This window comes from Quercus robur, chromosome 12, assembly GCF_932294415.1.
Source record: "Quercus robur chromosome 12, dhQueRobu3.1, whole genome shotgun sequence".
NCBI classification, from domain to species: Eukaryota; Viridiplantae; Streptophyta; class Magnoliopsida; order Fagales; family Fagaceae; genus Quercus; species Quercus robur.
In genome coordinates this window covers 3747739-3763749 of record NC_065545.1, presented here as the reverse complement: position 1 = coordinate 3763749, position 16011 = coordinate 3747739, and the positions used below count along the sequence as shown (strand labels likewise).

Below are 16011 nucleotides of genomic sequence, written 5' to 3'. Positions count from 1 at the left end.
TACTAACCGAAGTAAGACCTTCAAGATTGAATATACAACATTTGACGAGGGGCATGAGATGTACAAGATTCAATTTGTCCATCGTTTTCATGACAAACACTTGCATTCCTTAACCTTATGCCTCTTAAGGAATTCTATCTTGGGTGAGCTGTGTTTTCAAACTTCAAGATCTAAGTAATAATACTTTCAAAAAAAGGAAAAAAAAAAAAAGATTTAAAAAAGTCCACTTTGTTGTGGTCCATAATTGCTTTAAGCCATGTGATGAACCTAACTCGCTTTCATGTTCAAATTTTAAAATTAAAGCGGAGATTTTTTACTTATTTTATAAGTATATCGGAATCTTAGAAATATGAGGGGGTGTTACATATGTTCGTTACACTCCATATACACGAGAGAGAGAGAGAGAGAGAGAGAGAGAGAGAGAGAGAGAGAGAGAGAGAGAGAGAGAGAGAGAGAGAGAGAGAGAGAGAGAGAGAGAGAGAGAGAGAGAGAGAGAGAGAGAGAGAGAGAGAGAGAGAGAGAGTTGTGCATACTTCTTTTAATAAACACTTGCATGCTTTAACCTTAAGTCTCTTAAGGAACACTCTCTTTTCAAACTTTTGAGAATGAAAATTGAAATATGTATATATCTATATATCTATATATATATATATATATATATCTATATATATAAAAAGTACTCTTTGCTAGTTTCATTGCAAAAAAAAAAAAAAAAAGAAAGAGAGAGAGGAAAGAGAAGGTACTCTTTGTTAGGTAAACAATGTACGCATTTTATATAAATATATATATATATATATATAAAAAATAAAAAAAGATAAATTATTAGTTCAATCAAAGCTTCAAATTTGATGGAGGTCAATACCGGAATGCAAATTATAGAAGGATACAAGTGTTACTTTTTTCCTATCCACAGAACGATCGCAAGCCACAATTGACTAAACTTTGTATTATACTTTAACTCAACTTTTTAATTAAGTAATAATAGTTTGTTGGAAATCATCGTCATCATAAATAATCAAAATGGTGGTTTAACTGCAGCTTGACAATGGTTTATTGATGGTAAATTAACATACTATACACCACTTCAAGAAATTTGCTAGTGGGGTTCTCAGAAAGAATATACAAGAGGGGTTTTCAAGATTTTTTTTTTTTTTTTTTTTTTTATGAATATCAAGATGAAAATCCAAATATCAAATTCCTATAAATTTGGAACACATAATTAATTCAAAGGGTCTCAATACATAATTTTTATTAATATTATTTATACTATGTAACACACTTAGAAATAACTAAACATCGGTTCAAGTAATAGCACAAATGCCTTATATCTTCTTTTAAAATTGACAAGCCTTTAAACAATGAGATATATGATTTGCACTAGTTATCATGGGTCTAAAAAAAAGGAAAAACCCAAATTTCTTTTGCTTTCCAAGTTCCTTGTAAAAATTATCAATGCACAAGGGATAAGGACTATGTTTTATTATCTCATAAAAGTAACAACTTCGTTTACAAAATGTGGTTGGACCTAGCCACCAGAAAGGTCATTTGCTTCTAGATTATTCTAAACCACAAATGGCATTAACACAAGAACCCACAAAGAAGTAAACTTTCGAATATAAAAAGACTAATGAGTAGACCGTTCCACTATTTGCATATTAAAGTATTGGAAGTTATAGTAATGGGAAACCAACTTTTTTCTCTTTCTTGGTCCAAGTACTCATATCATTTGGCTGATGATTGACACTTGTCCATGCTTTTCAAGTTTTTTTCTTTTTTGAGAATAAAAATAGTCCATGCTTTTCAAGTTGGAGATGTGAGACACCCTATTATATTAGTCTGTGCCTTGATTTTCGCCTTGCTAATCTCGGACGCTTCCCATTGGATGATTCTCCAACAAGATCGATAAGTATTGGTCCAGCCAATGCATTTCACGTGGGTTCATGGCTTTATGCTAATCGAAAAGCCAGAGGTAAAATAACAGTCCCACCAAACCCTAGATAATGTGATGCGTGGGTCTGGCCATCAAGCCTTACAAAGCATGCCATTTTTTAATGAATAATTTTAGTACCATATATTTTAAACACATTTTATTACAACTGTCTTACATAATAAACCATAAATAATAAGAAATAATAAAAAATAATGAATTTGGGTTTGTTTGGATCCGCTTATTTTATTGAAATTGAAATTTTTTTACTCAAAGTACTGTAGATAAAGATAAAAATTAGCTAAAATAGTATCGTGAAACTCATTAATAGTACCAAAAAGTGTGATAGAGTCATAAATAATAGCAAAAATAAACTGAATGGTAAAATAATTTGATTTTTTAATTCGAAGCCAAATATATATTTCATGTAATAGCGACATAAATTCAATTACAATGTATTATATAAGGTGTTTGTTTGGATCACGTCCATGTTTTGGACATTTTGCATTTCAGGCTTTTTTTTTTTTTTTAAATCAACCCTTAATGTTTAGGTCAATGAACAGTGCTGAACAATAGTGAGTAGTAATAAACAGTAACTAGAAATTATTTTTTTATTGTTTTTTGTTTTCAATTTTTAGTAAAATAAGTGGTATACAAATACAAACAAGATAGTCCTAGTAAAGCGTATATAGTACTAAAATGACTAATTTTAACTCGTAAACCTAAAAAGTCTAAAATTAAAGCATATGAGCAGCAATGGAATAACAAGATGTTTTTAAAGTAAAGCAAAAGTTTCCTAAAACCGTAAGGCTATTATTCCTAAAATAGTAGTGAATCCCCTTTTAACTTGGTCCCTAGTTTTATGGTCAGGTTCTTCTCACAGGTGTGTGGGTCTTGTCTAAAGTTGTTCGCCAGCTAAGGGGCAACCTCGAGTGGCTAATGTCGTCTCCTTCACGTGCTTGTCAGTCGATCGTACCTTAACATGTACCGTAGTGTCCTCATGTGTTGTGAGCCGAGCTTATATAAGAAAAATTTTTAAATCAAAACTTGTGTCACAATTGTCACCTAAATTAATGGTGGGTGAGGAAAGAAAAAAAAAAAAAAAAAAAAAAAAAAGTAATTTATGTAAAAATGATAAACAATCAATAATATCAATTACAATCTATCACGTAAAATAAATATGATAAAAATTATAACAATTTATATATTACTGAACTAATCCTTAAATAATAACCACAGATATTGAAATATATGAACATCAAAATCGAGTAATTGGTGGTTACTAACCTTCAAATATAATATCAATTAACATAAAATTTGTCTGAGGGAGTAAGGGAGTGTTTGGTACACTTACTCAAATACATATTTTCAGTTTTTAAATAATATTATACGTATTAATTTTCACATATTTTTTTATCCATACTTATTTCTACACATATTTTCAAACAACAAAACACATGTTTTTAAGTACATATACCAAACACCCCTTAAGGATTCCTTGTTTTGAGGAATCCTAAGAATTATGTTTTGTGCGCTTCTTCCACATGTACTTTGCTACTTTTATAAGTTGATGCATCTTTCACTTCCATTATATTATCTTATTAATTAACTATATATATATATATATATATATCTCTCTCTCTCTCTCTCGTAGTTTGACAAATACTTTTTAATATTTTCCATACATTTCTCAAAAATAAAAGATTTTTTAATAAAAATATTCAAGATTTAAATCTTTACAAATTAAAAAAAAAAAAAAAAAACTATATATTGCACAATCATTTATAGATACTGTGAGTCAATACAAATGTCATTTATTTCTTCTAAGAAAATGAGTAGAGTGTGTCATTGATTTCAAAATTCATTACATACCTGTATGGTTCCCTCAATGATATTCTTTTGTGGTGTTTAATGCTTGTGGTTTGAATCATACCTTTTCTTCCATCACTATCTACCTATCAAAAAAATAAAAAAATAAATTTAAATATTGAATATCTTATTTTAAGCTAGTGTAATTACAAAAATAAACCCCATAATTTGACATTAACTTAAAATTAAACCTTGAAGTTCCAATTGCATCAACATTCGTCCTGTGATTTTTAAATAGTTGCAATGGAATATTTAGTGACTCTTTATTAATTAAAAGTAATGAAAAGTCTTATGTACTGTGCTTGAATTTTTTTTTTTTTTTAAATATTGGTAATTACAATGGGAGAGAGGGGATTTGAACCTTGGATATTTTTTTTGAAAATACTAAAATGTGTCAACCAATTAAGCTACAAACTCTTGACTTAAAAACTTATAAAAATAAAAATAAATATAAAAACAAAACCAAACCTCTAATAATCAAACATAGCAAAAATGTAATTTTTGTGGGAGGCTTTTTACTTTTGTTTCTGTTTTGTGATTAAAATGCCAATTTGAAATCATGCGAATAATTTTTTTTACTTTTTAGACAAGTCTCACTTGTAGTTAATTTACGTAGTTTTTGTTACTTAATATAATTGAAACTCAATGAAAGTCCATATTACAATGTCGTCAAAACTATGGTTTATATATTAATGAACCTTCAAGATTTTAGTTAAACCTAGATTAAATTATATGGTTAATTATTATATTAATTACCCCTTTTTATTAAGGTTTATGTGATCCAACGCAACCTAGGTTGCCTTTCAGGCCATAGGGCGTTGGGCTAATTGACTAATTGTGGGGGTGGAACATCCCTTTCTGTCTTAACTAGATAATGATCCGTAAACAGTAGCTTTCTTTTTTATTTTTGAGACTACCAAAAAAAAAAAGTTCTAAGATAATTGCCTAATTGGTAATTATTTTGATTATATAAATTATAAAATAGTGGAAGAGCTTATAAACAATTAAAAAATCCATTGGACCTCTCAGCAAGTTGTGACTAGAATTTAATCTTGTTAGGTCAATGAGTGGAATATATCATATCTTATATATCGTTTAGTAAATATCTAGTGCAAGTTGATCTGCAAAGTATGCCGGTGCAGGCTTATTTGCCAATCAAAAGAATAGTTAATTAAAGTTGTTTATAAAAGATTGAATGCCTGAAATAAGTAAGTATGATTATCATGAGTTCTCTGTTACTGGTATATTTTTTTTATTCATTTAATTTGAATTCACCATACCATTGGCCCTCCTTCCAATATTCAGCCTTTTAGTGAATTATACGTAAGCTAAAGTATGCTTTAAAAGTATCATTTAGGATCAATTATCATAATGGTGGACCAAAAATAAAAAAGAAAAGAATTATATGGCTATAAAGAATTATTGGCTTTTTAACAAGTTGGTAAGCAGATTGTGATAGATCACTTGCTATTTTGTCATAATGTGAGATTCAAGTTGCAATTCGACACAGGAAACTTGGATCAATAAACCTTGTCACTTCGCACCACTCAAAGTAGAAATCTATTTTTTTTTTTTTTTGAAAGTAAGTAGAAATCTATTTTATATGTATGTTAATTAAAAAAATGTATGCTCGAGCTTCGAAAATATTTTTTTTAAATAATAATAATAATAAGCGAAAATAATTAAATAAAGAATATGGCGAAGATATTGCATATAATTAAGCTTCACTAGGATGTGATATATGGTAGTATGCTATACTTTTGAGTTCTAGGAATTTTATCATCCATACCAAGCCTATATGTAAATCGATAATAAAAGCATTATATTCAATATTTGCTTTCAACCGTTTCCTTCATTTTAATTTTTAAGAGTATTACCACCACACACTCTTGATGCGATGGTCACTCCACAAGTATAAATATTTGTGGGGTGTGGGGGGTAAGAGTCGGGATTCAAGTCTCCAGGAAGAAACTTCACACACATATACACTTAGATTAGACTGGAGTAGAAATTCTATCTTGTATCAAAAAAAATTAAGAGTACTGCAAAAATGACAGCATAAGACATTAGCCTTTTTGCAGAGATGCATCGGTGTGAGAGGCTTTTCCTTTGGTTTTTTGCTTTTAGTATTTGTGAAATCAAGAAGTGTCTAGACTCATTCGAATTAGATACAAACCTTTAAATTTATAAGGAATGAGTTCCTTGAATCCATGATAGAATTTTGAATAAACTATATGAAAGAAAAAAATAAAAACGTATTGAAAACTTATTGTTGACATATGAATAAATTTATAGGCTCTATAAAACTTAATTCCAAAGAAGAAGAAAACATACCCTTATTAAGTTGGTCTTATTTTCTGGTCAAAACAAGGTTGGTCTTATCTAAGAAATTGAAATTTTAAAGTGAACATTATTTAATATATATTGTCTTTCAAATAAATAAAAATAAAAATTTTGAAAATTGGCAATCGTAATTAGAACTCTAATGAAAAACTGAATAAGGATTATTAAAAGAATAAAATAAAATGAAAAATGAGTATAGAATTTGTAAATAAAATAAACAATAATTTTTAAAAATATAGTATATAAAATATTGTATTCATTAATTTTTTTTTTAAATGATCTTTTCTAAAATGAAATATAGAGGACTCCTATATAAGGATGCTATAAATTTTGACTAACATAAAATAAAGAAATAAGTCCCTAAGATTCAATTTTCTAAAAATTACATTAAAAAATTAAAAACACAAGAGATAAACATTGATCATATTCTGTCTTGCATCATCTTTTTTTTTTGGAACACAAAGTCATGCCAGCCACCACCTAAAGGTTCTTTTGATTGGTAATCCTGTTCACTGAATTTAGAACAGAAAAATTATGCAAAATAATATAGTACTACTAGTTGATTGTCATGGTGGGTTTAAAGAATTGAGATATAGAGCAATTGTGTATATATGTCTGAGTCACTGTGCCAACATAACTTGTATTTGTCAGAAGAAGCGCACACACAGTCACACACACACAAAGGAGTCAGAGAGAATCAGGTGCTTCATATGTGGTTCGTATTTGCTAAAAAAAGAAGAAAAAAAAAGTTCAGGAACTATTTTTGGTCTGTGGATATTTATTTTTGCAGGCACGGTCATCAGGTTTCCTAATTTGGAAACCTTAGGGAACGGGAAAGGGTTAAGGAACCAAGCTCTCACTTTCCATTTTCTCTTCCTTTGTATTGACACGTGGCACAGTCCCTAAGCTTAGTGGGTAGGCAATCGCAATACAAGAACTTGGCTCGAGTGAGGCACGTGCCATTCTTATTGGTCAGACAATCAAAGTACCAAATATGCCCTTTTGTAGTTGTTGTAACGTTCGAAATGACTAGAATATCCTTGATAACATAGTACTCCTACTTTTGTTAACATAGTACTTAGTTGTTGTTTTTTTTAATCATAGTTGGATGTGACAGAGACCATGAAGGTTAATTATAATAGTAGATACTATATATGTGTGTGTTTCTCAAATTTAAAAAAAGAAAAGAAAAAAAAGATTAGCCTAATTTGACTGAACGAGATTAAAGATAAAATGCGAAGCCTAGTGTATGTAGCCACTTGTATTGATTTTATACTTACTCGCCATTGCTTTCTTCGCCTCTAGACTCTAGTCTTCACCGTTAATCTGATCTTCTTTCCTTAATTTATGTTATCAACATGAAACAAAGGATAAGATTGATTAATACAGTTTTATATTGCGATTTACGACTCGTGGAATCATTCTTTATTTTTTATTTTTATTTTTTAAAATTTTTATGAACATGGAATCATGTTATTATCTTCAGTAAAACATTCTATATACATATATATATATATATATATTATATTATGTATAGAGATTATAAATTTGTCATATACTACTATTACTATATATGAACGTATAAAATTTAGTTAGAAAATTTGTTGTCGCTTTTGGCAACAACCATACTCAATATATTTTTTAAAAAGTAAATTTTGACAAATCTACCATTAGATTATATCATATTCTTATATCCTCGCTGCTTGCAAAATTTCTAAAAAACATTAATAGCTATGTCATTGATAAATTATTTAAATTGAAAGTTTTGTAGTTTAAAATTATGTGTAAAATAAAAACTTATAGATCATATAGAAAATAATATTTGGTTGACACAAAATTTAACATGTGTATTAAGGGCATAAAAAACATGCAATTTAATGGATAGATTTTTAAAATATATAATAATGTTTATTTTTTTTAGTAAGGTTGTAGTTTTAGGTTACAACTAATTTTGTAACTAAATTTTGTCAACATATTAATCTTAAGTATTTATCTTTTGGACAAAGTTTAACTATAAAATTGGTTGTAGCATTAGACTACAGCCTTACTTAATAAAATAAACATTATTACATTTTTTGAAAATCTAATCGTTGAATTACATGTTCTTTACTTTCTTAATACATATGTTAAATTTTGTGTCAATTGGATATATTATTTACTATCTGACCTATAAATTTATATTATATGCATAATTTTAAATTATAAAAACTTACAATTTAAATAATTTATTGATGACATGGATTTTAATCTTTAATTTTCTAGAACTTTTGCAAGCATGAATGATATAAGAAGAAGATGTAATCCAAGGGTGGATTTTTCAAAATTTACCTCCAATAAAAAGATATTGAGTAAGTTTGTAACCTAAGGCTACAACCAATTTTATAGCTAAACTTTATTCTTTTTTTTAGAAATATAATTTTAAGTAAGATGTTGATAAAATTAATCTATTCTTTTTTAGCACATGATTTTAAGTTTGTAACAATATATTAAGAATCATTTTGAGAAATCACATCAAGAGTTTAAAAAATATATATATTTACTCAAGTATTTTACATTTTAAAATAAGGGAAATAATCTTGATAAATTACAAATTTAATATTGTTATTAAGCAAGAAAATTCACCATTATAATATACAAGAAACACAATAAAATATGTGAACTCTTGACATTACCATTAACTGAAAGTGTGCCAAATGTATTAAAGGGTGTACTAGTCATCAAATAACCGGAAAAATCTCTCATGCGCCTAGCGCATAAGATACTAGCTCCAAATGACCAACCCCATAAAAATTTCACATTATTTTAAAATAATAAAGCTGACAAGCGGATGAATCCACATCAAAGTCATTATTTCTTATAATGGACTAAAGCCTTTACTTAAACCAAACCAAAATGATCGTAACTTTGATATATAATTATAGGTTTGGTTAATGAGACTCTTATGGCACATGTTAAATTATAACAAATACCCAATTATGAGTTAATATGCGCACTTTTTGAAAAGGGGAAGAACATATTTATCCCATAATCCTGAAGGTTCTAGGTTTGATTCACCATACTATTGGCCAATGAGATTTTCAAGGTATCTCATGAGTAAAGAATGGAATAGTCTAACCATAGACTGAGACACCACATCTTTCTTCCTTAACATGTGCACTAAGTGTCCATTTGGTAAATATTATTTTTGCCAACTTATTTTACTATTCAGCTTATTTTTGCTACTATTTATGGATCTCATTACACTTTTTGATACTATTCATAGATCCTACTGTACTATTTCAACTAATATTTACCTTTATTTACAGTACTTTTAGTAAAAAAATTTCAATTTCAACAAAATAAGTAGATTTCAAACAGATCCTAAATTAGCTAATTAACAAAAGCTATTATAATTAAAGAACAACTGATCTCACACTTTTTTTGTTAATATTAAACTAAATTCATGTGATTATCATTAAAGCTAGTTTGCCCATAGTTTTTTTTTTTTTTTAATACTTTATTCAACTTATTTGACCTATATACAACTTTAAAAATATATACTTTTTTAAAATGTACAATTTTATTTTTGTTGGGCATATTTATTAAGCCCAATAAACCAATGAAAATAAATTTTTTCCAAATGAGGAAATTTAAAGAAGACTCTTGGAGTAATGAGGTACTTACTCCACTTCTTTCTATTTATTTATTTTATTTATAAACTGCAACAAATTTTACAACTTGTTGAAGTGATAGATTACGATTAGTGAAACATTCTTTTCATTAAAACTATCACCATTACTTCTAATGTAAATTAATCAGTCACAACCTGTCACTTCAACAATTATGAAAAATATTATCTTTAGACTTTATATATATATATATATATATATATATATATATATATATATATATATATAAGAAAATGGTGTTCCACCTTTTGGTTAGACTTTTCTATTCATTATTCATATGGCATCCCACAATCCTATAAACCAAGACACCAATCAATTAGTGAAACATTCTTTTCATTAAAACCATCACCAACACTTCTAATGTAAATTAATCAGTCACAACCTATTACCTCAACAATTATGAAAATTATTATCTTTAGACTTTATATATATAAGAAAATGGTGTTCTACCTTTTGGTTGGACTTTTCTATTCATTATTCATAAGGCATCCTAAAAATCCTATAAACCAAGATACCAATCAGTTTTTGGTGTAGGTGGGGATTGAATCCCAAATTTCTTATTCAACCATTAGAAACTATACCAATAAAGCTAACTACGTTAAATGAAACTTAAAAGTTAAAACCTCTGTATTGATAATAAGTACAACAAGTGTGTTGAATCCTACACCCAAAGATGGTAAGGAATTAATCCGTAAATTGGTTATATTGACCAGTCCAATCCACAAGATAAGAGCATTTTCATTGGCAATTGTAAATGGTATGTGTAGGGAAAATTTAACATAAAGGCACAAAAATAGCCCAACAGTCGAACCTATAAAATCTTACAATTGCAAATTTTTTTGCAATTATACTACAATACCATCCTAAATGTAGGGTGGCACTGTAGCACTTTAGTAAAAATTATAATATATTTTAATTGATAAAGTGGAAGAGAGATGGTGGAGAAGAAAGAGAGAGAGTTGTATTGAAATATATTATATTATTTTTGTTGGTAATTTATATTATTTTAATGAGTAGAATATGAAAATAAAAAAGTTGGGATGTTGATTATATTATAAAATAGTATGGTATAATTGATAAAATAACTTTTTTAAAATAGTAAAATATAATGGAATGGAAGTTGCGAATGTAAATGCTCTAACTACTCAAAAGAATAAACTAACCCAAGTTGGATTAGGACCAAAGGCCTTGTAACTGAATTGACACCTCCCCATATACAAAGTGCTTGGGGGCCTAGGAAAAAAGGGATTCAAGCTGCGGGATTAGCAGCATATTGTAATTATTTCTCAAAAAACCCAAGTTGGATTAGGCATTGCCATTATTTCTGCCTAAAAACAAACCCATCTTTGACATTTTTTGTTGGATTTTGCTAAAATAATTTTTATTTTTGGAAAAAAATTTCTCAGTAATTGAAAAAGTATTGACAATTTTTTTAATTTTCGAGAAACTATTTCTAAAAATAAATAACTTAATGTGTGCTCTAAAGACACACATTAACCGCACCATTTTTTTGTTTACGATGGTAATTTTATGGGAAAACCAAAAATGGTATGGACCACAAATCCATGGTCGCCAGGAAATCGGACATGAAAAGCAGGCAAAAGAATCAAGAATTTGATTTGGTCGTCGTTTCCTGAAAATGACAGCCTCCTGTCACTATAGCCCCACTTCACGGACACACTAGTCATTCTCAAAACACAAAAAGGGGCAATGTTGTCTGAACAAAAATTTCAAAAGCAAAAAGTTCCCAAAAATAGGAACTACAGTCTACGTATCCAAAGACCCACGCGTCAGTGATCTACAAGATGGACGGCTAATTACACAATTGAATTAATAAATTCCATCACCGAACCACATGATTGGTCCACGTGTCCCAATCAGACAAAACCACTAGCGGTTTTGTACACCGCAAATAAAAAACCAGTGGTTTCGCTCCCCCCCATAGTGGCATACACTTTCCTTATATAGCTTGCTGCCGATGATGTTATTCTCAGTACGGCCAAAACTCTCAAACGTTATTTGAAAACCTCGGTTTGTCTCCACTAGTTCATACCTTCACCAAGTAAGCTCTTTTTATTACTGTTATTCTTTCCTTTATTATCTCTCTCTCTCTCTTTTTCTTTATTTCTTTTTTTTGTTCTCATTCTTTTCTCGGAAAATTTTTTGTTTGTTTCTTTCTTTGTATTTTAGATTCTCACACTTTCTCGGAAAATTTCTCTGCTTGTTTTTGGTGTTTTTTTTTGTTCATTTTTTTACTTGTCATCCGATCTAGAACCACAACTAAGAATAGAGAGAAAAGAATATATAACTCTCTCTCTCTCTCTCTCTCTCTCTCTCTTGCTGAGTGCTTGACTAGTAATTTGAATTTCTTACTTACATATTTATGTTTTTGTTTTTGTTTTTATAGAAAAAAAAAAAAAAAAAAAAAAAAAAAAAAAAAGAAAGAAGAAGAAGAAGGAAAAGCTAGGGTTAGAGAGAGAGAGAGAGAGAGGGATGGGGAGGGGGAAGATTGTGATAAGGAGGATCGACAATTCGACGAGCAGGCAAGTGACGTTTTCGAAGCGGAGGAACGGGTTGTTGAAGAAGGCGAAGGAGCTGGCGATTCTTTGCGACGCCGAGGTTGGAGTCATGATCTTCTCAAGCACTGGCAAGCTCTATGAATTCTCCAGCACCAGGTCCTAGCTCTTCTTAAGATCTTCTTCTTCTTTTTTATTTTTTTTTTCGTTTATTAATTTTTTTTATTTAAATTATATGTTTGATTCTTTTATTTATTATTATTGTTATCGCTGTTGATAATGGCATTAGTACCATAGCTTGATCTTTGTCTATTTCTTGAATTTTTTACTCGAATGTGTCGATAATTAGTAATTATAATTCGATCTTCGATAATTGGTAATTATAATACAAATATGTTGTGTAGTAATTTTAAAAGGATATGGGAAATTTGATTTATTATAATTTAGAGACGTTTTAAATGGTTTGCAAGTGAGCTAAGTTTAAAGTTGGATTGTGATTTTATGATGGAGAACTAGCGCATGATCATGCATGTATTAAAATGCTTGAAATTATTATTGGCATAATGTAGTATTGTTTTAATTAACCAAAAAGTAAGATAGTACACTTTCACTTAGTCTCCTCTTCTTTTTCCCATCATTGAGATCTAATGTCATTTATTTATTTGTTAACGTACTAAAATGCTTAATATATATTTATTTGTTAACGTACTAAAATGCTTAATATATATATTAATAATGCAACATGGTCATTTACTTTTTTGTTCATTGAGATAGACGGGTCCAATCTCTAGGAATTCTTTATCACATCAATAGCTTTATTAGATAATTAGGAGAGCTTTTTGGGGGGTATAGTAATGTAGAAAAAATCAAATGCTTATGTTCGCATGGAAAAGCCACAAACTTCAATTGCATGACCGATTCATTAAGTGTCATAATTGGAAAAATGTATGGTATGCTCTACGACTTAGATCAAGAGAGATGTTGGGTTAGAGCAACAAGAGGAACAAGGAACTTCATTGCAAGTGTTCGGGTAATATAAGTTGAGGAGTGCTACAGTGTGTGGTGACCTACGGTTTGGAATTTCGTGAACAAGGAACTTCATTAGAAGTGTGTCTAAAATGGATCAATTATGGCTTAGTCATGCCAGTTATGCTACTTAGAGTGGTGCATTGATGCTCTTTACCTTCAAGTATAAGCTCAAATTTGAGCTCTAAAGGAATGTGGTTTTCTTTTGTTAGAAGATATCAAAAGAAAATCAGTACTACTTTTGCTTTGCCAGCAGCACGCAACTACTTATCAATAAGAATACTCTCATAGATATTATGAAATCCTTGTATTTAATTGTTGCATGATATTCGTAAATTTTCTCGAAAATATTGGAAATCATCCAAGTGACTATGAATTCCATTTTTTTAAAGCCTTTAGAATGGTCAATATTATACAAATGTTATTTTGATTTATTAGGAATCGGGTTAACATTTATGCTAGTTGTCAACTAATGCAAAGTTGACAACTTTGTTAATATTTTGATAAGGGACAAAAAAATCAACTTCGTTTCATTGTTCAAAGTTGATAAATATGTTCTCTTTGGTGGCTCAACCTTGTGAGAGCTTAGTGAGCATTTAAGTGGTTTCACTTGGCGGCAAGTGGTAAGAAAATGATGAATGATGATGATGATGATAGGGTTAACATACAATGTAAGACATGGCAAGTGGTGGTAATGGCATGGATTATATATATGCCCGTGTATTGATCACTTCATAGGAGAAGCAGTTGAAGGTACCAACATAGGTTTGCCGAACGGTGATGATCATTGGTGACTGGTAAGGTTGGAGAAACGACGAAAATGGTAGCAGTACAATGGACTGGTGGAGGATTGGAGTCTGGATAGAGGCCATATGTGTCGAAATTCGTACTTATCGGTACTCTAAGTAATTGCATTCTTCTGGATTAATTCACGGATTGTTAAGTGAATTGCTTTGTAGTTAGTCTAGCCCACGAACGTGAATGATACTTTGCATGCATGTACAAGATGCTTTTCCTTTTCCCTTTTATTAGGTATTGAGTTTAATTAGAGATATAAACGGTTAATGTTTGAGCAGTTGGAATTGTGATGGAAATGCTTGCTAATTTAGGATTTTAAAATTTTCTTTCTTTTTCTTATTTTTCTTGTTTTAAATTTAGGGTTTTTAACTTTTTACTTAATTTCCTTTGAGTGATAAAATACATGTGCAAACTAATAAATTAATTTACTAACAAAAAAATTATAAAAATTGTATCTATATGATTTATTTTTTTTCTTTCTATTGATAAAATATACATATATCTGGTAGATATTAAACTCATAACCTCACCATTTACCTAATTCTATAAAGAATAAGCTAGCATCATTTGAAATAGAGCTTATTCTATAACTAGTTTGTTACTTTTTCTTTTTCTTTTTTTAATGATTTCCATAAAGCAAAACTAAAACAGAATAATCTTCTTTCTAATCGATTTTATAAATAATATTATAGGCAATATGGATTCCTTTCAAACAGTAGATTAGGCAATATTCTCTGCCACCTTTAGACAATGAAGGCATTTCCCTTTGAGCGGGTAGTGTGGTGGATTAGATCAAAGCCTCCAATACGTTCCTTTTGAGAGTGGTAGTTTATCAAAGGATGATTAATATAACCTTTTAGAAAAGTAGTAAGTATCCAGTATAGCTACCTAAAAAGTTGAAGAGATGGGCAAAGTTTGGAAGGAAGGTTAAGGTTGCTTCAGTGAAGTTAATGAAAGTTGACAAAACTTGTAAGCAACTAAAAGAAGTCCATCCAATAATCATGTATCAATGAAACGAATCAAGTGCATGTATCTTTGGCTCATTGGCTGCGTGGATGAAGCGATAGGATTGTTTTTAGACCACGGTGTATATCTACCTAAAAGAATTCCATCCAATAATCATGCATGCATGCTCGAGTTCTAAATTATATATATAGGGCCAACCCTTAGATATTTGGAGCTGATATTGACAGGTTTAGGATCTAACATCTATATCCTTATAGTGTCGTCGTCTTACTTTTTATAACACTTTATCAAAAGTTGTAAATAAATCTTCTATAGCTAGCCAAAAAAGTCTTTTGCGTGAACCCAAAGTGATGATCTATTAAAACCGTTAAACATGATTACCACTACTTAAGAAATGTCAATCGAATGAAGTGGCGATAGATAAGTATATCTAGGATAATAGGACAAGTTTGAAACATTGATTATTTATTATTCTGTTTTGGTCTGCATTTGATTATGTTAAATACTTTGGATGTCGAGGAATTTTTGGGTAAATGTGTTTAAAAGGTTCATCAGTTTCTACAATGATGGGTAAGGTATTATCCCTGTGCCTCGGTGTGATGCTGTAAATTTTAAAACAAAATTAAGTTACTTTCTCACTTCTATTCAAACGTTTTAAACGGACCACTACCAGTTTACAAATTACTGAATTTAAAAAAAAAAAAAAAAAAAAAAAAAAAAAAAAAGTAAAAAAAGCTTTTTAAAATGGTTTATTAATGTATGCCTTAAAGGCATACTTTAGTAAAACTCATAATGAAATTGAAATTTGAAAAGATTGTAGTTTCAAATCACTTTAGTAAAACCCATAAAAAAATTGAAATTTGAAGGGATGGTGGTTTCAAATCACTTATAGACTTGA

The 16011-nt window shown here is 29.4% G+C and overlaps 1 protein-coding gene across 5 annotated transcripts in view; it reads left to right on the top strand.

Annotated features, from left to right (window-relative positions):
• Positions 1–11964: 11964 nt before the first annotated feature.
• LOC126710398 (MADS-box transcription factor 23-like) overlaps positions 11965–16011 on the top strand; it is a 32348-nt gene continuing 28301 nt past the window's right edge. Inside the window, exon 1 of one of the 5 annotated variants that reach the window (XM_050410831.1) lies at positions 11965–12482. In XM_050410831.1, the coding sequence (XP_050266788.1) occupies positions 12301–12482 (182 nt within the window). In that variant the 5' untranslated portion in view covers positions 11965–12300. The remainder of the gene's footprint in view (positions 12483–16011) is intronic. The other 4 variants (XM_050410830.1, XM_050410833.1, XM_050410832.1 and 1 more) reach the window with 4 other exon arrangements.